The 23,082-nt window shown below is 43.1% G+C and overlaps 1 protein-coding gene across 1 annotated transcript in view; it reads left to right on the top strand.

Moving 5' to 3' along the window:
• LOC126418762 (L-dopachrome tautomerase yellow-f2-like) overlaps positions 1-13,486 on the top strand; it is a 134,115-nt gene extending 120,629 nt beyond the window's left edge. Inside the window, exon 6 of the mRNA XM_050085688.1 lies at positions 11,945-13,486. Within this exon, the coding sequence (XP_049941645.1) occupies positions 11,945-12,190 (246 nt within the window). The 3' untranslated portion in view covers positions 12,191-13,486. The remainder of the gene's footprint in view (positions 1-11,944) is intronic.
• The last annotated feature ends 9,596 nt before the right edge of the window (positions 13,487-23,082 follow it).

Raw genomic sequence — 23,082 nt, 5'->3', positions numbered from 1 at the left:
CCCATTTATTCTGGTTATAGTGAACACGAACCACAATGTTTATTTAAATATACTCGGTGACCAAGTGTTGTTTCTTCTTCTACATCTCCCTGATGAGACTCTGTGACACTTCCAAGATGACAACAGCCATGTTCACAGACTGCACATAAACTTTTGTGGTTTGGCAAACACTTAAGGCATTATCTGCACCTCGAGTAGCCCACTAAATCATCCGATCTTACTCCCGCAGAAAAATCGTGATTTGATTCAGTGGGTGGAATATACAAGGAGCGTTCAGTAACTAGTGCAACACATTTTTTCTGAAATCAGGTTGGTTTTATCCATGCTTTCAATACGCATTATTACCAACTCTTTTCGCTAGAAAACCCTATTTTTCAACATAGCCTCCGTTCAGTGTGACGGCCTTAAGCCACCTTACTGGAACGGGCCATATGCCCACATGGTACCATCCTACTGTTCAATGCTTCATCAATAATCTCCCCATCATCCACGTACTGCTGCCCGTGGAGTACATCCTTCAGTGGTCCATACAGATGGAAGTTGGACGGTGCCAGTATTGGGCTGTTGGGTGGATGAGGTATCACGTTCCAATGAAGTTCTGTGAGCTCCTCTCGGGTGCGCAAACTTCTGTGAGACTTCGCGTTGTCATGGAGAAGGAGAGCTTTATTTGCATTTTCGTGGCGACGAACATGCTGAAGTCGTTCCTTCCATTCCCTGAGGCTAGCACGATACATTACAGGGTTGATCGTTGCACCATAAAGGATGGTATCAAACAGCATAACCCCTCAAGAGCCGCAGAGGACGGTCGCCATGGCTTCACCGGCTGAGGGTATAGCTTCGAATTTTTTCTTCGAAGGAGAGGTGACGTGACACCACTTCATGGATTCCAATTTTGTTTCCGGTTTGAAGTGATGAACCCATGTTTCATCATCTGTGATGTTCGACAAAAAGCAATCACCATCATCCTCGTAATTGTTCAATCAATTTTGCGCAGATGGTCCTTCGATGCTCTTTATGGTTTTCCGTTAGGCGGCGAGAAACCCAGCAGGCGTACGGCTCTCAGTACCACAACTGGAAAATGAGTGCGTCAGAAGCGCAAACAGAGACGTCCAGTTAAGAAACTAGGTGTTTGATTATGATCCGTCGAGCACTTCACGTGAGACTGTCCGGACGTTCCAAAATTGGAGGAGTCACAGCCGGCACGCAGGAGATCTGGCAGGTTTGCGCGACCTTGTTGCGATGATGACACACACCTTGCCCAATGGCTCATCATGCTATTGATCACTGCCAGGTCTCCGTAGACCTCCAGAAAGCGTCTATGAATATCTGCGATGCTCTGGTTTTAATCCAAAAGAAACTCTATGACAGCTATCTGCTATCTGCGAAAAAATGTGTTGCATAACTTATTGAACGGCCCTCGTAACGATCGACATTCACGCAGTTTGGTACCTCTACGGGATATAAACGTCAGTGCTTAGCTTCAGCTGGATATGGCATGCTGAGAAAACTTGTGGTCCTTCTTACTTGCCGAATTTAGACCTTTATCAAGGCCAGAGATGGTGTTACACAGTAATAGAGGTACGTCTCCTGAGGATGACAAATTTTTGTGTGTTGTACTTACTACGACCCGTTCTTTTCCATGCAGTTAAAAACATTTTAAACTTTTCCCTTCATTGAGAGGGCGGGCTGTTTCAGATTTAGATCGTAATTAAGCTCAGTTCATTTCATCCAAAACCCAGAGGGCACGGAGTGGAACAAAGGGTTAGCTTCAGCTGGATATGGCATGCTGAGAAAACTTGTGGTCCTTCTTACTTGCCGAATTTAGACCTTTATCAAGGCCAGAGATGGTGTTACACAGTAATAGAGGTACGTCTCCTGAGGATGACAAATTTTTGTGTGTTGTACTTACTACGACCCGTTCTTTTCCATGCAGTTAAAAACATTTTAAACTTTTCCCTTCATTGAGAGGGCGGGCTGTTTCAGATTTAGATCGTAATTAAGCTCAGTTCATTTCATCCAAAACCCAGAGGGCACGGAGTGGAACAAAGGGTTTTCCAGTTCATAGCATTTGGGAGAGGATTTCCAGTTCTAGAACTTGCTTGCACCAAATAACGTTCCCGAACATTTTCATGGGAACCGGGAGACTGGAACTCTTTTTAATTTGTTTCTAAGAAAATATGTCACAGATAAAATTATGAATGCTTAGTGTATATCTCTTAAAGCATATAAAGGGGTAAAGTCAGTAACGTGTTCGACAAGTACAGTGGTGGATTTGTGCCTGATTCATGGACGGAGCTTGAATACGTTTGTGTGAATTTCAATTAGCATAATTTTACGTTCAATGTTATCATGTGACGAGTGTGTAGGAATGTTTCTAGATATCACTCCGAGAAAATTAACATTTTTAACAACATTTTGGATATATTAGCTTTCATTATTGAAATTTCTTCCGTGTTTTTGTGACGTACTTACATGAGCTAAATAAACGTCTGAGCACTCGTTTTGCCCTAAATAATACAGATTTAATGTTTAGAGAGTGTCGATATCATAAGACACATAGCAAGAGATTATGAATGAAAACACACATAACGCCGATGTAATATTCTACAATATTTACTACTTATTTAACAAACCGGTTTTCGACTGTTACCCCTTCATCAAGTACAAAGATAAATATGTGGTGCAGTGAACTTTTTGTAAGATCAAAGATTTTAAACAAGTGCATCAACAGAGTACGAGACAACTGTTAATGTTAGATCTAGGAGTAAAACGAGAGGAATTATTTCATTGCAAATGCGACGTAAGATTATTCAACTGAGATAAAATACGTGACACTTCAACTAATGAACTACATAACAAATAACAATTGGTATTATGAGAAAATAAATTGAACATTAATCTTTGGTGACTTGTTTCAAGGATGTGGCTGAACAAAATAATCTTTTCTTTACGAAGCCCTAAATTAAAAGCAGATAATACACTCCTGGAAATGGAAAAAAGAACACATTGACGCCGGTGTTTCAGACCCACCATACTTGCTCCGGACACTGCGAGAGGGCTGTACAAGCAATGATCACACGCACGGCACAGCGGACACACCAGGAACCGCGGTGTTGGATGTCGAATGGCGCTAGCTGCGCAGCATTTGTGCACCGCCGCCGTCAGTGTCAGCCAGTTTGCCGTGGCATACGGAGCTCCATCGCAGTCTTTAACACTGGTAGCATGCCGCGACAGCGTGGACGTGAACCGTATGTGCAGTTGACGGACTTTGAGCGAGGGCGTATAGTGGGCATGCGGGAGGCCGGGTGGACGTACCGCCGAATTGCTCAACACGTGGGGCGTGAGGTCTCCACAGTACATCGATGTTGTCGCCAGTGGTCGGCGGAAGGTGCACGTGCCCGTCGACCTGGGACCGGACCGCAGCGACGCACGGATGCACGCCAAGACCGTAGGATCCTACGCAGTGCCGTAGGGGACCGCACCGCCACTTCCCAGCAAATTAGGGACACTGTTGCCCCTGGGGTATCGGCGAGGACCATTCGCAACCGTCTCCATGAAGCTGGGCTACGATCCCGCACACCGTTAGGCCGTCTTCCGCTCACGCCCCAACATCGTGCAACCCGCCTCCAGTGGTGTCGCGACAGGCGTGAATGGAGGGACGAATGGAGACGTGTCGTCTTCAGCGATGAGAGTCGCTTCTGCCTTGGTGCCAATGATGGTCGTATGCGTGTTTGGCGCCGTGCAGGTGAGCGCCACAATCAGGACTGCATACGACCGAGGCACACAGGGCCAACAGCCGGCATCATGGTGTGGGGAGCGATCTCCTACACTGCCCGTACACCACTGGTGATCGTCGAGGGGACACTGAATAGTGCACGGTACATCCAAACCGTCATCGAACCCATCGTTCTACCATTCCTAGACCGGCAAGGGAACTTGCTGTTCCAACAGGACAATGCACGTCCGCATGTATCCCGTGCCACCCAACGTGCTCTAGAAGGTGTAAGTCAACTACCCTGGCCAGCAAGATCTCCGGATCTGTCCCCCATTGAGCATGTTTGGGACTGGATGAAGCGTCGTCTCACGCGGTCTGCACGTCCAGCACGAACGCTGGTCCAACTGAGGCGCCAAGTGGAAATGGCATGGCAAGCCGTTCCACAGGACTACATCCAGCATCTCTACGATCGTCTCCATGGGAGAATAGCAGCCTGCATTGCTGCGAAAGGTGGATATACACTGTAGTAGTGCCGACATTGTGCATGCTCTGTTGCCTGTGTCTATGTGCCTGTGGTTCTGTCAGTGTGATCATGTGATGTATCTGACCTCAGGAATGTGTCAATAAAGTTTCCCCTTCCTGGGACAATGATTTCACGGTGTTCTTATTTCAATTTCCAGGAGTGTATATACTAGTGAGCTGAACCACGTAAGCGAAGCCGCTGCGATTATACAGTGACTTTTTTAAAGGATAAGAGAAATTATAGTGCTGAGGCAAAGGAAACAATGGGGCACGTGATTAAGGGAGTAATTTACAACATGGCCTGGATGGGATTATGAGTAATATCTGCAGTTGGGCCGTGAGTAAGGGAACTATGTATAGTCATTCATTACTGACAATGAAGCAGATGGACATATGATTATTAATTTCCATTATATCAAGGTAGTTCATCTTCCTTTCTTTATGAATGTGGTGTATACTTCATTCTGCACCTTCTAACTACGGCCTCGTTTATGCAGGTGGTCTGCAAAAATAAAGTCTCCTTTTCTAAGTTTCCAACTTCTATGGTGTTCTTTCAAGAGGGTGCTTATTGCCCTGCCCGACTGGCCTGTACAGAATTTGACACAATTACAAGTGATTTTGTATATTCCACTCTTTTCCAAGGATAGAGCGCTGTCTTCATCATTGAGTAAAAAGTGTAGAGCACTTTTGTTCATATAAAATAATGTTTTAAATTTCCTGAATTTAAGCTTTCTTGCTAGATTCAGTGAGACTTTTCCTAAACATGGAATTGTGCACCATTCATTGCAACCATGAGGTGGTGGGTCGAGAACATGGCAAAGAAGAGAGTGTACCTGTTGTTACTGCTTTTTGTGCATTATGGACTCCACTAAGGTAGGAGGGTAGGCATTTGTCTGGCTGAATTTAATTCCACTTGGAAGTTGTCTTTGATTATGGGGGGTTGATGTTAGGCGATGTATATTGAGGGAAAGACAGTATGTTTATGGATCACTATGTGTTGAGAATTGAAGGCATTACACTGTCTGTGGTGTCAGGTTTCGTATAAATCTTGAAAGTATGAATATGATCACCTATGTCTATGGTTAGTTTTAAATGATTTATGCATTTATCTCAAAAATCCATTGCGAATTTTTTGCTGTGGTGTTTAGCATTTAGCTACTTGAGGAATTTTTGAAGTTGTCTGGTATGTCCATAAGCACAAAACATCAACATACCTAAACCAGTATACAACCTTGGAAGAGTGTAACTCATTTAGGCAAAGATGGGGAAGCAAATCGACCGCATCCTTGTAAAAAAAAAAAAAAAAAAAAAAAAAAATCTATCCCGAAATTCATCTGAGCGATTCCAAGAAATCATGTGCAACTTACACGTCTGGTCTACCACAATAGGTTATTCATTTTGCGACTCCAGGTACTCCCATCGACTTCAAAAATATTCAATCAAGACATTTAGAAGCTTTGTAAGTTATCTTTTTCGCAGACAAATTGTACTTTCTCAGTATCTTAATAATAGTCTGAAATGTGCCAATTCCATTACCTGTGGATATATGTGGTCCTTCCATTTCATATGCTCAAGACTAGGTAATCCTCACTGACTGCTCAATTCCATTCACAAAGTCCATGGAACCGAGCCAGAAGCAGAAATGTTGTGCAGCTATGTCACGCCAGCATAGATAACTTCCTTAGATTTATGATCATCATGGACCTCTGCCGAATGTATCACTATGATTCCGAGACAGGAGAAATGCCAGCCGTGGAAATATGTGGATTCATCACCACCTAAAATGGCAAAGATCTAACCATCGTCGGAGAAGTTGATGCTGAGTGTTCTTTGGAACTGTCATGCTGTGGTGCTAACAGATTATGCTTGTGAGAGGCTTTCAGTACAGGAGCATATCACTGAAATCTCCTGACGAGATTCCGGAAGACTACCAAGACGAAGCATCGCAGTAAGCTGTCCAAGTGGGCCTTTCCGCTCCACAATAGTGCCTCAGCTAGTTCTCCATAGTACACAGTCACGAATGTTGCTTCCCTTAGTTATCAAATTTCGTCTCACCCCAGCATTCTCCAGATAATTCACACAGTGATTACTTCCTTTTTCCTTGAAGTTTCAGGATTCCAGCCGTATGACATCGACGATATTTCGGCTGACAACCATTCAGCCATCTTCAGGGGAGTATTTGGCACTGGTGACCGCTAGATCACGTCGCTGACTTCGTACCAATATTGCTCCATCTATGATGCGCAGGAGCAAGCGAAATAGTGACACTACATGTGAGCTCTCTGTCGGAATGCGAGCTTGCACAGCTAAAATGCAGATGTCAACTAAAGAAAATTAGCTGTCGCTAGACGTGTCACTAGTCATAAAATCTTTCCTTCATGCAGACATTAAAGAAATCACGGGCTCCCAAGACTTATCCAGTTGAAAGCCGACACCATTATTAAGAAGATATTCCGCCTACCTTATTTCCACCGATTCCTTAATAACTGAATTCCAAAAGAACCTAGTCGAGGCCAAACTTTCCGCGACAGAATAATCCATGGAATATTCTGTGGAGATACAATGCTCGGGAATGGCTGACTTACTGGGCTGCGAAAGGCGAGTGTGGCGATAATGTTGAACACACCTCTGACGCATGTGCTCTATGTCTGACCAAAGTAGATTTTGTCACATTGGCGACGTATTCCATGGATTCCAGCCCTCCGCAATCCCAGATTGTCCTTTGCCGAACCGAGAAAAATCTTTTTAGGTGGTCAGAAGATTTCTTGTGCTTTCCTCGGTTCGGTTCGGCGAAGGATGATCTGTCATTCCGGAGCGCTGGAATGTACAGAATACCCCGCCAGTGTAGCAAATCCTACATTTGTCAGCCAACGAGCACAGTGTGTAAAAGGTGCGTTGAACATGATCGCCACGGTCACATCTCTGCTACTAGTGTAGTAGTTCTAGAAGAGACGAACTCAATGACATTTCACTTGTCAAACTCTGATTACTAGCTTCGAAATAAGTACAGTTTTATACACAGGATTTATGTTTTGAACATGAAAACGGTTGCTATCTAATTGGAAGATCATGTTGGGTTACGGAACTTTTGCTTCAGGCAGATGGGGCGTTCCAGACTGGCGGAGCTGCGACAGTCTACTTACAACGTGGAATAGTGGGAAAAGGTTTAATTTCAAACTGACGCTTGTCTGTATGTAGTTGGACAAACACACCAGCCAAAATCAGGAATGGCCTGCACGGACACCAGTACATTTCTTTTTGGGGGCATATCCACCCTGAAGAGCCAAAAAAACTGGCACACCTGCCTAATATCTTGTAGGGCCCCCGTGAGCACGCAGACGTGCCGCAACACGATGTGGCATGGACTTGACTAATGTCTGCAGTAGTGCTGGAGGGAATTGACACCATGAATCCTGCAGGGCTGTCCATATATCCGTAAGAGCACGAAGGGATGGAGACATCTTCTGAACAGCATGTTGCAAGACATCCTAGATATTCTCAATAATATTCATGTCTTGGGAGTTTGGTGGCCAATTAAAATTTTTAAAGTAAGAATCGTGCTCCTGGAGCCACTCTGCAGCAGTTCTGGACTGTGGGGTGTTGCATTGTCCTGCTAAATTGCCCAAGTCCGCCGGAATGCACAATGGACTTGAATGGATGCAGGTGATCAGACATGATGCTTGCATACGTGTCACCTATCAGAGTCGTTTCTAGACGTATCAGGGATCCTTTATACTCCAATTGCAAACGTCCCACACCTTTACACACCTTTACAGAGCCTCCAAAACTTGTTCAAATGACTCTGAGCACTATGGGACTTAACTTCTGAGGTCATCGGTCCCCTAGGACTTAGAACTACTTAAACCTAACTAACCTAAGGACATCACGGACATCCATGCCCGAGGCAGGATTCGAACCTGCGACCATAGCGACAGAGCCTCCACCAGCTTGAGGATCCCCCTGCTGACATGCAGGGTCCGTGGATTCATGAGGTTGTCTCCATACCAGTAGATATCCATCCCCTCGATACAATTTGAAACGAGGCTCGTCCGACCAGACACCATGCTTCCAGTCATCAACAGCCCCATGTCGGTGTTGACGGGCCCAGGCGAGGCGTAAAGCTTTGTGTCGTGCAGTGGTCAATGGTACACGAGTAGGACTTCGGATCCGAAAACCCATATCGTTGATGTTTAGTTGAATGGTTCGCATGCTGACACTTGTTGATGGCCCAGCATTGAAATCTGCAGCAATTTGCGGAAGGATCGCTCTTCTGTCACCTTGAACGATTCTCTTCAGTTGTCATTGGTACCATTGTTGCAGGATCTTTTTCCAGGCCCAGTGATGTCGGAGATGCGATGTTTTATCGGATTCCTGATATTCACGGTACACTCGTGAAATGGTCGTATGGGGAAATCTCCACTTTATCGCTACCTCGGAGATTCTGTGTCCCATCGCTCAAGCGCCGACTATAACATCACGATCGAACGGACTTAAATCTTGATAACATGCCATTTTAGCAGCAGTAACCGATCTGACAACTGCTCCAGACACTTGTTGTCTTATATAGGCGCTTCCGACCACAGCGCCGTATTCTGCCTGTTTACATATATCTGTATTTGAATGTGCATGCCTACATCAGTTTCTTTGGCGCTTCGGTGTTAATACTTCTGTTTATGTCACCCAGCCAACCAACCCAGGTGACTTCAAACTTTGCATCGAGCACACTAATCGTTCCGTTATACCAGCAACTTTATGTACAGAATACACCCAAAACTTTCAACATTTCTAGATTCCTGACTAAGATTGACAGAACTGATTTGCGCACAGTTGCTTTATAAATGTCAGCTACTCGATAGAAAAAATAACGTTCTATTTCAAAAATTATAGCTTGTTGCTGTAACTCTCTGGAAATTGATACATACAGTAAAAGTGGATGTGCGTGATTTAGTAAAAGTGTGTGTGTGTGTGTGTGTGTGTGGTGTGTGTGTATGTGTGTGTGTGTGTGTGTGTGTGTGTGTGTGTGTGTGTGTGTGTGTGTGTTTGGGTACGTACCTTCCCCATGTCCTCCTAAACCAGTGGACTGATTGCAACCAAACTTGGGACATATATTCATTGTCATACGCATTTACTTTACTGTCATGCAACACCCAACTATCAAAGGAGTGGGGGTGGGGAGGAAAAAGAAGCGTAGCCCACGGCGCCTGAATTTGCAGACTTTATTCACCCAGTGCTTGTGAGTGAGAGGACTTAGCTACTTCCTACAAACTTTACACATAATTTCAAACCTTTGCAAACTTTTTACTCGCTGACAACTGCCACAAAATGATGAAAGAAAAAAAGTTTATCGCTCTCTATTTTTCCTCTGTTAGTGCATGAAGTTATAATTTCAGTAAAAAAACTGCCATATCATGCATGGCGTTGAAATTTATTACTTCTTTGTTACCCACTCTACTCACAACGAATTTCGTAGACAGTATCCACATCTGGCGCTGAATATACCTACAAAATTATATCAGTGTACGACATACGAGGGCTATTCGGAAAGTGAGGAACGATTGGTCGCGAAATAAAAACCACTGCGAAAATCTGACGAGGCTTTTCACAGACCTTTTGGGCAGTGTCTCTAGTATGTCCGTTGATCGCATCAAGACGCTCTTTTCAGTTGCGAGCGCACTGTGAGCGAGTAAACGTGCCTAGAACAACAATGTCTCTCGCCAAGTGGGAGGGCCCGCTGAGAGGCTTCGCCTTAATGAATGCAGCCCACCTAACACAACTTCCACGCACTTCCTTCTTCATGGCAATTCTCAGCCGCACTCTGCAGGGGCAGTGAAGACGCTCCTGCAGCATTTTTGGTGGAAAGTGTTCGATCACTCACAACACAGCCCTAATTGATCGTCCTGAGTATCATCTCTGTTCACATGAAACGCTGGATACGAAGAGAACACTTGGGAGCAGGCTACGCGCTATAGACCAGTGTAGAGAATCATCGGAAAGCACAGGCGGCTGCCTTCTATGACGATGGTGTTGGTAATTTTGTATAACGCTTCGACAAATGTCTAAGTCGGAGCGGCGACTATGTAGAGAAGTGCCTGGAAGGTGTAGCTAAAAGTACAAAGAAAACAGTTTTGATTTTCACTGTGGTTTCCATTTCGCGACTGATCGTTCCTTACTTTCCGAACAACCCTCGCATATTTCAGGAAATATGACGCCATAAACATTAAGCACATGGCTAGACGCTGTGTGGAACGGGCGAGGACCCACAACTATAAATAAATACCTGGACAACGACAGCTTTCTCTGCTAGTAACTAAATAAACTACGTTCATAACGCTGCAGGAAGAGTAAATATTCATTTTGCTTATTATTTTGTAAGTTACATAGAAAGACACCGTACCTCAAACACTCCGTAATTTGTGAAATACAGGGTGTCCGAAAAGTCTTTCCCTGATCACATAAATTGATAACTCAGGCTAGAAGTAAGATACAAATATGAAACTGGTGTCTAATTGTTCACAAACTATCAAAGTTCTTTTCACACATCAGTAAACTTCCACATGAGCACCCTTGGTAGCACGTAGCACATATACGCGATATTCAATTTCCGTCCACACATTAGCCAACATCACTGGAAGGATCGATTCAACGACTGTGGTTATCCGTTGCTGCAGGGTTTCAAGATCTGGTTGACCTCGTCCTTGACATAACCCCATAAATAGAAGTCTAATGGGGTTATGTCAGGAGAGCGTGGAGGCCAAACCGTTGGCCCATCACGACCAATCCATCGCCCAGGAAAGGTCATATCGAGATAGGCACGGACGTCCAAACCCCAATGAGGCGGTGCACCGTCTTGCTGAAACAAGACATCGGGTTGATACCTAAGCAGCTGAGGAACAGCATACAGTTGAAACATGTCCAGATACACTGCAGATTTGATGGTAGCCTCAGAGAAGAACAATGGCCCGATAATTCGATCGTGCAATAGCACACACCAAACGTTCACCTTTGGATTGCCTCTGGTGCACTCCATGACCTCGCCAGGGGATTGTGAACCCCAAATGCGCACATTATGGCGATTCACTACACCACTGACAAAAATGGTCGCTTCGTCGGAAAACGCAATTCATCTGAGATAACCATCATCGTCCTCAATACGTGATAGCATTTCGACTGCAAAGTCATATCGACGTGTACTGTCATTGGGCAACAAGGCCTGAACGATTTGCACTTTGTATGAGCGAAACAATACACGATTGTGTAAAATATCATGGAGAGACCTTTGTGGCATCTGATATTCACGTGAGGCCCTACGCACCGATTTCTTCGGACTTCGCAGAAAAGACTGCCTTACAGCTTCCACCCTGTCTGCTGAGGTTCTTGGTCGACCAGACCTCAGAAGGTCAGCAACCGATCCTGTGCTCTTGAACTTCTCATTCAAGCCTTTAATGCTCTTGACATCAGGTGGATTCCTTCCAAATGTTGTCTAGAAGTGCCTCTGCATTGTGGTTTGTGATCGTGTCTCATGGTACCACAGGACACACTGACCTCCTGATTGGTTAACATGGCTTCTTGGGCACTGCGCCTCGTCCACTACTTACGTACTGCGAACCTAAAACAGAGAAAAATTATGTAATCAGAGAAAGACTTTTCGGACACCCCGTAGAAATACGTTGTATAAACTACACAATGTCTTGATGTGTCTGTTGCAAGGTGGATACTTCTCGAAACGAGCTATGGTTCCTGACGAATGTGTACCCGGTGCTGCTGCTGGGCCGTATCAACACGACGGAGTACAACTACCACGTTTTCACTGGCGCGGTAGACGATGTGGTGCGGGACACGCCCTGCGAGCCTGCGCGTGACGCCACGGGCAGCGGCCACTGGCGGCGCTACCAGGCGGAAGCCGCGTCCCCCGTGTCTCCCAGCCTCGTCATGGAGGCGGCGGGGCCGCAGTAACACCAGCTGGCGACGACGCTGCTCCAACAGGTGGTCGCCAACTGCATCCACCTGTGTCCGCCAGCCTCGTCGTGGAGGCGACGCGACCCCAGTAACGACGGCAGGGGAGCTCCAACAGGTGTTCGGCAACGCTGTGTCTCCCAGACTCATCATGGAGCCTGTAGCATAGGCTCCCTCCAACTGTGCCCCAAAGGGTGGCCAGCAACACGTGGTCGGAGCCAGTGACGAAGAGTGCATACTAGAGGGTGATTTTTATTAACATTTAAATACACACAAAGCGACGTATGTGGTCCTGAGAGAACTAATTTAATTACAGGCACATGGGGCTGCAAATTTCGGGAAAAACCACAAAAGTGGACGACAAATATTGAACATGTGACGTCACCAAGTGACGTACCTCGCAGCAGCCGGTCTTATCGATCCTGCTCTCACTGGCAGGGGGCAGTGCTACACATCGCTCCGCTAGACTGCTCTGTTTTCGTAAATGTAAACCGATTCATCGTAGTCTTGTACCGCGAGCACTATCGTATCATCTAATAATGCAAGAACGAAAGCAGAGTAGACTAACGGAGTGATGAAATGCACAGCCCCTACCGATGAAGGAAGGATCGACAAGTCCAAGGGCTGCACGTGCGGCGGCATACGTCACATGGTAAATTTAAATGTTGTGTGACTAGGGCCTCCCGTCGGGTAGACCGTTTGCCGGGTGCAAGTCTCGATTTGTCGCCGCTTCGGCGACTTGTACGTCGATGGGGATGAAATGATGATGATGAAGGCAACGCAACACCCAGTCACTGAGAGGCGAAAATCTCCGACCCAGCCGGGAATGGGACTCTGGCCCTTAGGATTCAAATTCTGTTGCGTTAACCACTCAGCTACAGGGGTGGACTACGTCACCTGGTGATATCTCTTGTTCAACACTTGTCATCAACGTTTGGGGTGTTTCCTGACGTTTGTGGCCCCGTGTGTCTTAGCGTCATCTACATCGCTGCTGTGGTTTTTAAGCGTTAATAACAATCACACTGCGTATAAACACATTGGACTGGACTGTCAGTCAGACACAATGACAAGCATGTAATGCTACAAACACACGGCAGACAAGCGTGTGAACGACTGATCAAGCCTCCTTACAGTGCCTTAAATCTGGTGTTTAGCCTGATCAGAGTTTACAAGGTTAAATCGATCCTTCTCTTTCTGCTGGACAGAACAGTACTCATAAATTAAGAGAAAAAAATTTTGGTTCTTCTACAGTATTAGTCTGTGGTGGCCTCCTAAGCCAAAACCAATTAGCTAAATAAATAGATTCTATAGGACATCCACAGTGTTATGCTTTCCATTCATACTCTCTCCAATCGTAAGTAACCGTTGAAACCATGTGTTTTTGGTTGTGCCCTTCTGATTGTAGATTGGCAGAAAGCTACTTAGCTATGAACGGCAGTGAGGAAATACAACTGTTGTCTTGTGACAGCCAGAGCGAGAGCACCAGCAGCAGCGAGTACTGTTTGTATGAAGCGTTTATTTTGCATTTTGTTTACGACCTTCCACTAAGGAAGGGATTCTATTTGTGTTTATCTGCTCTGCATAGTAACTAACAGTTCTTGATAAAACTTTACGTAGTTTTCGTGTTAGATTTCTTAGTGTTTTCTTGATCGTTTAGAACAGAAAGCGCCCTAAAACCGTCTTTTGTTTGTTTCGCGGCCGTTAGCCACTAGTCACTTGAATCAGCAGTTGTCTTGTGACAGCCAGAGCGAGAGCACCAGCAGCAGCGAGTACTGTTTGTATAAAGCGTTTTTGTACTTATTTGCTGCGCTTAGCTTTTAAATAGTTTTTCTGGGAAAACCTAGCGTAGTTTTCGCGTCTCGTATTTCAGTGAGTGTTTCTTGATTATCAGAGTAGCTCGTCAGAAGATTATCTTGGGAATTTGTCACCGTATAGAGTAGGGTAAACATAGTCATGTGTAGGGACTGTGGTTTTTGTGAGCGGACGCAAGGAGAATTGGCCACTCTTCGGGGGCAGGTGGAGGCTTTGTCTGTTAGACTCATCGAGCTCGAGGCGCAGGCGTCGGCTCGTAGTGGCGTTGGGGCAGCTGTGGTGAGACCTATGCCTACTTCGGTGGCCTTGGAATCACATGGAACCCCTGATGTCGCTGCGTCTTCCGGCAGTGAGCATCTTACCGGTCAGCCATCACTCCAGGGTGAATGGCGGACAGTGGTGGGCTCGCGCGTGCCTGGCCGAAAGGCGAAGGTGGGATCTGGCCGCGTGGCAGCTGCCTTACCCCTTTCCAACAGGTACGGGGTGCTTCCTAGTGGTGATGACATCGTTTCCGAGCCACCACAGGATGCCTCGCCTGTTGGGCCAGTGGCCGATTCTCCGGCAAGGTCCCGACAGTCACAGAGGGCGGGCCTATTAGTTGTAGGGAGCTCCAACGTTAGGCGGGTTATGGAGCCCCTCAGGAAAATAGCGGGTAGGTCGGGGAAGAATGCCAGTGTGCACTCGGTGTGCTTGCCGGGGGGTCTCGTCGGTAATGTGGAGGAGGCCCTTCCGGCAGCTATTGAACGCACTGGGTGTGACCGGCTGCAGATAGTAGCACATGTCGGAACGAATGACGCCTGCCGCTTGGGTTCTGAGGCCATCCTTGGTTCCTTCCGGCGGCTGGCTGATTTGGTGAAGACAACCAGCATCGCACGCGGAGTGCAAGCTGAGCTTAATATCTGCAGCATAGTGCCCAGAGTCGATCCCGGTCCTCTGGTTTGGAGCCGTGTGGAGGGTCTAAACCAGAGGCTCAGACGACTCTGCGACTATAATGGTTGCAAATTCATCGACCTCCGTTATTGGGTGGAGAACTGTAGGGCCCCCTAGACAGGTCAGGCGTGCACTACACACCGGAAGCAGCTACTAGGGTAGCAGAGTACGTGTGGCGTGCACACGGGGGTTTTTTAGGTTAGAGGGACCCCCCCTTGGGCGAAACGATAAAATACCTGACGGCTTACCAGAGAGGACATTATCATCGTTGATAAAGAACGTCCGTCCTCAGAGACCAAAAACAGGAAAAGTTAACGTAATATTGGTAAACTGCAGGAGTATCCAGGGCAAGGTTCCTGAATTAGTATCTCTTATTGAAGGAAATAGTGCGCATATAGTATTAGGAACGGAAAGTTGGTTAAAACCGGAAGTGAACAGTAACGAAATCCTAGACACAGAATGGAATATACACCGCAAGGATAGGATAAACGCCAATGGTGGAGGAGTATTTATAGCAGTAAAGAATTCAATAATATCCAGTGAAGTTATTAGCGAATGCGAATGTGAAATAATCTGGGTTAAGTTAAGTATCAAAGGTGGGTCAGATATGATAGTCGGATGCTTCTATAGACCACCTGCATCAGCAACCGTAGTAGTTGAGCGCCTCAGAGAGAACCTGCAGAACGTCGTGAAGAAGTTTCGTGATCATACTATTGTAATAGGGGGAGACTTCAATCTACCAGGTATAGAATGGGATAGTCACACAATCAGAACTGGAGCCAGGGACAGAGACTCTTGTGACATTATCCTGACTGCCTTGTCCGAGAATTACTTCGAGCAGATAGTTAGAGAACCAACTCGTGAAGCTAACGTTTTAGACCTCATAGCAACAAATAGACCAGAACTTTTCGACTCCGTGAATGTAGAAGAGGGTATCAATGATCATAAGTCAATGGTTGCATCAATGACTACAAGTGTCATAAGAAATGCCAAGAAAGGAAGGAAAATATATTTGCTTAACAAGAGTGATAGGGCACAAATCGCAGAATATCTGAGTGACCACCATCAAACGTTCATTTCTGAGGAAGAGGATGTGGAACAAAAATGGAAAAAATTCAGAAACATCGTCCAGTACGCCTTAGATAAGTTCGTACCGACTAAGGTCCAAAGCGAGGGGAAAGATCCACCGTGGTATAACAATCATGTACGAAAGGTACTACGGAAACAAAGAAAGCTTCATCATAGGTTTAAGAGTAGTCGAATCATAGCTGACAAGGAAAAGCTGAACGAAGCGAAAAAGAGCGTAAAGAGAGCAATGAGAGAAGCATTCAACGAATTCGAACATAAAACATTGGCAAACAATCTAAACAAGAACCCTAAAAAGTTTTGGTCATATGTAAAATCGGTAAGCGGATCTAAATCCCCTATTCAGTCACTCGTTGACCACGATGGCACCGAAACAGAGGACGACCGAAGAAAGGCAGAAATACTGAATTCAGTGTTCCGAAACTGTTTCACTGTGGAAAATCGTAACACGGTCCCTGACTTCAGCCGTCGCACGGACGCCAAAATGGAAAATATTGAAATAAACGATATCGGAATTGAAAAACAACTGCTATCACTTAGTAGCGGAAAAGCATCCGGACCAGACGAGATACCCTTAAGATTCTGCAGTGATTATGCTAAAGAACTTGCCCCCTTTCTATCAGCAATTTATCGTAGATCGCTGGAAGAACGTAAAGTACCTAGCGACTGGAAGAAAGCGCAGGTCGTTCCCATTTTCAAGAAGGGTCATAAATCAGATGCGAATAATTATAGGCCTATTTCGCTTACGTCAATCTGTTGTAGAATAATGGAACATGTTTTGTGTTCTCGTATTATGACGTTCTTAGATAATACAAATCTCCTTCATCATAACCAACATGGATTCCGCAAACAGAGATCATGTGAAACTCAGCTCGCCCTATTTGCCCAAGAAATTCACAGTGCCGTAGACACTGGCGAGCAGATTGATGCCGTATTCCTGGACTTCAGGAAGGCATTTGATACGGTTCCGCACTTACGTTTAGTGAAAAAAATACGAGCTTACGGAATATCGGACCAGGTTTGTGATTGGATTCAGGATTTCCTAGAAGAAAGAACACAATATGTCATTCTTAACGGTTCAAAATCTGCAGATGTAGAGGTAATTTCGGGAGCACCGCAGGGAAGCGTGATAGGACCTTTATTGTTTACAATATACATAAATGACTTAGTTGACAACATCGGTAGCTCCGTGAGGCTATTTGCAGATGACACGGTTGTCTACAAGAAAGTAGCAACATCAGAAGACTCGTACGTACTCCAGGAGGACCTGCAGAGGATTAATGAATGGTGCGACAGCTGGCAGCTTTCCCTAAACGTAGATAAATGTAATATAATGCGCATACATAGGGGCAGAAATCCATTCCAGTACGATTATGCCATAGATGGTAAATCATTGGAAGCGGTAACGACCGTAAAATACTTAGGAGTTACTATCCGGAGCGATCTGAAGTGGAATGATCACATAAAACAAATAGTGGGAAAAGCAGGCACCAGGTTGAGATTCATAGGAAGAATTCTAAGAAAATGTGACTCATCGACGAAAGAAGTAGCTTACAAAACGCTTGTTCGTCCGATTCTTGAGTATTGCTGATCAGTATGGGACCCTTACCAGGTTGGATTAATAGAAGAGATAGACATGATCCAGCGAAAAGCAGCGCGATTCGTCATGGGGACATTTAGTCAGCGCGAGAGCGTTACGGAGATGCTGAACAAGCTCCAGTGGCGGACACTTCAAGGAAGGCGTTACGCAATACGGAGAGGTTTATTATCGAAATTACGAGAGAGCACATTCCGGGAAGAGATGGGCAACATATTACTACCGCCCACATATATCTCGCGTAATGATCACAACGAAAAGATCCGAGAAATTAGAGCAAATACGGAGACTTACAAGCAGTCGTTCTTCCCACGCACAATTCGTGAATGGAACAGGGAAGGGGGGATCAGATAGTGGTACAATAAGTACCCTCCGCCACACACCGTAAGGTGGCTCGCGGAGTATAGCTGTAGATGTAGATGTAGATGTTGTGTTGACACAGGCTAGATATCAGAGACATTTTTGTGGTGATATGGATATTTGTTTGGTGATAAGGACATTTTTTGTGGTGATAAGTGTGTGAAGTGCTTCCAAAATTATATAAACATATATGTATGTGTGGTGAAACTCAATGCATGAAAGATAACTGCTATACATAAAATCGTTCTCATTACTAATAGAAAGTATGTATTTCTATCTATCACAGTTCACAGACTTTTTAAAAAAGTATATGTTTTATATGATGACATTGAACTATCCCTTACATTTCTTCGATGTATCGTAGTTCAGATAATGATTTTACTGCTTAAAAAGAGTTCGTTTTTATAAACGTTGCACTTCTGCAAAATAAAATGTTGTTGTTGTTCTAGTCTTCAGTCCGAAGGCTGGTTTACTGCAGCTCTCTATGTTAGTCTTTGCTGTGCAATCCTCTCCGCCTCTGCATAATTACTGCAGCCAACGTATGTTTTAAGCTGTTTATGTTGGATTAGATTAGATTGTGTTCAGTTTGCGTTTAACAGACCCACATATAAGATGATTCTCGCGGGTGCGGAATATGTCAAAAAAGTATAACATAGAAAACATAAAACATTTGAATATAATACTCAAGACCCTGATCATTTTTCAGGAGAATGTCGAAATAGGTGAATATACTACAGTAAACTGGGACTGCTAATATTTACAGAATTAATACACACTCAGAATGAAACATAGTTATGCACTTTTAATAAATTCATCATAAACAAAATACCTAATCTTGACTGTTGTCCAACTGACATCAAAACTGAAATCTAACAGACATTTTTACTTAAACTGGTCTAACAGTCACAGTTAAGATATTCATCTATAAAATAGAAGGACTTGCCTATGAAAAAGTCTTTCAAACTCTGTTTAAACTGTGCTTGATCTGAAACCAAGCTTTTAATGGTTGCTGGCAATTTATTGAAAATGTGTGTACCTGAATACTGGACCCCTTTTTCGACTAAGGTAAGTGGTTTTAGGTCTTTATATAGATTGTTGTTATCCTAATATTGATTCTGTGATTGGGCAATTAGTTGGAAATAGAGATATGTCACTTGCAACAAATTTTATTATAGAATAAGTATATTGAGAAGCAGTGGTTAGAACCCAAAGTTTCTTGAACAAGTTTCTACATGATGTTCCTGAATTTGCACCACAAATTATATATTATATATATATTATATACTTTTGCACGCTGAAAAGTTTTTCTCGGTGTAATGAGTTCTCCCATATCCCATATGACATAATAGAATGAAAGTAAGCAAAGTACGCAAGTTTTTTATTTATATCTCCTACATGCGACATCATTCTCACTGCAAATACAGACTTCCTTAGGCATTTCAGCTACTCTGTGGTATGCCCTTCCCACCTCAATTTATTATCAGGTTGTAATCCCAGAAATGTAGCACTTTCAATCTTTTCGATCTGCATGTCTTCACATTTTATACAAAAGCTGGTAGAAAATCTATTACAGGTTCTGAAGTGCATGTAATGGGTCATTTCATAAAAGATTTTGCTGTTGATAACGCAACATTAAATCCATTCTTTACATTTCATTTTGTATTACCATTTATTAAGTTTAATGACAGTGAATTAACTTTAAGGCAATTAGTAATGTCAGTGAAAATTTTGTTACCAGCCATTTCAAAATCTGTACTTGACTTGCTATGTATAGCGATATTTGCACCATCTGCAAACAAAACGAACCTGGCACCTGGCATTGTAAAAGACGAGAGGTCATTAATGTACACATGAAAAAACAATGGGTCCAAGATGGAAGCTTGAGAAACACCACATGTAATTAACTTCAGATCAGATGAACACTGCGCAACGACAGCCTTTTTCCTGTTACTTAAATAAGACTCAAACCATTTCGAAGCACTGCCAGTGACACCATAATATTCTAATTAACTTTGGTCAGCCAAAGGCTTTTGATAGGTCACAGAAAATGCCAGTAGCCTCTAGTTTATTATCTAATGAATTAAGTACATTTTCACTATGTGTGTAAATTGCTTTATCTACAACAGAACTCTTAAGAAACCCAAACTGTGGCTTGCACAATATATTACTTGAGGTCAGATGCTTTAGGAGACGCTTGAACACAAGTTTTTCAAATATTTTTCAAAAAGCTGGCGGAAGTGAAATTGGACGATAGTTTCATGGTATCTCTTTATCCCCCTTCTTGTAAATAAGCTTAGCTTCAGCATATTTTAGTCAGTGTGGAAATGTTTCCCTGATAAGAATTTGATTACACAAATAACTTAAGATAGACCTCAAATCACATGAGCACTCTTTGCTTAACTTCGTTGATATGATATCATACCCACTAGAAAACATAGATTTTAAGGATTTTATGATGAATGCTACTTCTTTGGGAGACATGAGTGTCATTTCTATTTTACACAAGTTATTTTTAAATACTGATCTCAGATACTTCCTTGCACTGTTCATCGAACTGATAAATGCAAGCTTTTAGCAACAGAAAAAGTGCTTGTTTAAGAGGTTTGCAACACTACATGCACTTGTTATCAATGTTTCATTTCTTTTCAGAGCTATCTGTTCCTTTTCCTTTCTGGCCCCACACATCTCTGTCTTCACTATATCTCAGAGTTTTTATTTTATTGACAGATGTAATTCTCTTTTTCTCATAAAAAGCTGTTTTGTTTCCTGGACTACTTGCTTCAATATTTTGCAATATTCTTTGTAATGCATTACATTGCTAACATCAAAGCTGTTCCTAAACAGTAGATACAGTCTCCTTTTTATCCCACATGATGTATTTATTCCTTATGTAATCCATGGTTTATTTTTAGAGTTCTGTTTGATTTGCATTATCTTTAGGGGAAAACAATTTTCAAAAGAGAAAGTAACTTTATTAATAATGCTTTGTATTTTCCATTTGAATCAGTAGTATTGTAAACCTGTATCCAGTTCATGTCTTTGAACAATCTCCTAAACTTCTCAATTTTTGACTGATTTATTACTCTCCTACACTCATTTTTAATAGATTTTTAATCTTAACAAGTTTCAAAATTTAACACAAGATGATGTACGTCATGTTCAGATAGCCAATTTACATTGGTTTTGTGATATGACTTTTTTCCTAGATTTTTCTACAAAAATATTATCAATAACAGTCTCAGAGCATTTACATATGCCAGTTGTAAAGTTCACAGTAGGAATTAAACTGAAAGACAGTGTTACTGATTACAATAATTGCTCATTGACATAGTTTATCAATAAATCCACATTAAAGTCAGTAGCAACAACAATTTCCATGTTTTTTCTGTTAGATGTGGACAACAGAGCTTCTAGATTTTTTGTAAAGAGGTTAAAGTTTCCTAAAGATGCTCTGTATATATTTACTATTATAAAAGACATTATGTATTGCTACTTCTGTTGCAAAAGCTTCTAAGTGCTGCTCTGAGTAAAATTTATTAATATGAAAATTCTTGAAATCAAAACAGTTTCTGAAAAATGTGGAAACCCCTCCTTTATCCCTATTTTCTCTACAGAAATAAGTAGCTTACTTGAATCCTGCAACATTTAACATATCTATACAAGTGGTCACATGATGTTCAGAAAGGCAGATTATATAATCTGGTTTGCTCAATTCTAATTCTTCAACACAAATAAGCAACTCATTAAGCTTATCCTTTAGCCCTTGGATATTCTAATGCGATAAGGATAACTGATTTTGTGCACTCATTGAATTACACTTGGATGAACCTAGTTTTTCTGTCAATTTTTCAGTATTTCTAGTTTAAAATAGCGACTGTCTCCAAGAATTGTGTACATTAAAATGTCCTATCTGGCTGTGTGTTTTATCAATGTATATCTCATTTTCAGCCTGTCTCTGAACATCTTTCGTTTCTGCCCTTCCTACGCTATAAAACTGCTATTCTGTCAGATGTAACTACTGGTACTTTACCACCTGTGGTAGTGCCCCCCTCCCATCTTAAGTTATTTGGAATTAACCCAGACAGTTTTCCCTTCCCTTTCCTGCCTAGTAAGGTCTACATCTACATCCATACTCCGCAAGCCACCTGACGGTGTGTAGCGGAGGGACAACTACTGTGGAGTTAACAGGAACCACACTGATATGAGACCGTATACCTGATCCAAGCAGCCATTCCACATTCAAATTGAGTCTCCTAACAGAAGAGTTTATATGAGACCAGTCTTGGTGTCTCAGAACAGATACAAGCCCAACACCAGTATGTCTCGTTGCTAAAGCTATCTTTACCAGGTCAACCTCAATTGAATAATTAGGGTCCCTGTCTATGCTGTTGCCTGCCCTACCAACTATTACAACTCTGTCTTCCTTTGTGAAGTCTCTGCAAAGTTAACATACGTCCTCTGTCACATGACCCAGACTCGCAGTAGGTTTAAAAGAACTTGTGAACTCGTAAGCTGATCCTAGTTCATCCTACAACAGTTGGCTAACACCTCTACCATGTTAACTATCTAACAATAAACCTTTCTACTTCTTCACAACCTTTTGTGACTTCTTAGTTTTCAAACACTTTTTGAAACTTTGTTGTGTCCAGTATCCATGTCTTGGTCCCTCTGTACAATTTGTGACCCCCACACTTACTTCTTTTAGCAAACTGGAGATTTCTTGATGCGTCAGGGTACTTCCTATCAACCAGTCCCTTCTTTCAGTTAAGTCGTCCCATAAATAATGTAACATATCCAGATGGAACGTCAGTGGTGCTACGTTATGAAGACTGATACCTTACGTTGAAGTTGCACAGTTGATGTTTTTAAGAGATAAACTAGTAGCAAATCGAACCCGTCTACTTGAAATGCGATTGTAGAAGACATTTAGTAACATCAACGAAAATAGGAATAGAAATACATATGCATAAATTTACTTTAAATAAAAAGAATTTGATTAAAGATATTTTGAAAAATATTTTTCAACTTTTATATTTAACTCACGGATTGTATCTTGTAAGGCAATTTCTTCTATTAATTTTGTAACTCTTAACATACGTTTTCAGTG

Source organism: Schistocerca serialis, chromosome 9, assembly GCF_023864345.2.
Source record: "Schistocerca serialis cubense isolate TAMUIC-IGC-003099 chromosome 9, iqSchSeri2.2, whole genome shotgun sequence".
NCBI classification, from domain to species: domain Eukaryota; kingdom Metazoa; phylum Arthropoda; class Insecta; order Orthoptera; family Acrididae; genus Schistocerca; species Schistocerca serialis.
This window is presented reverse-complemented; position numbering and strand designations above follow the sequence as displayed.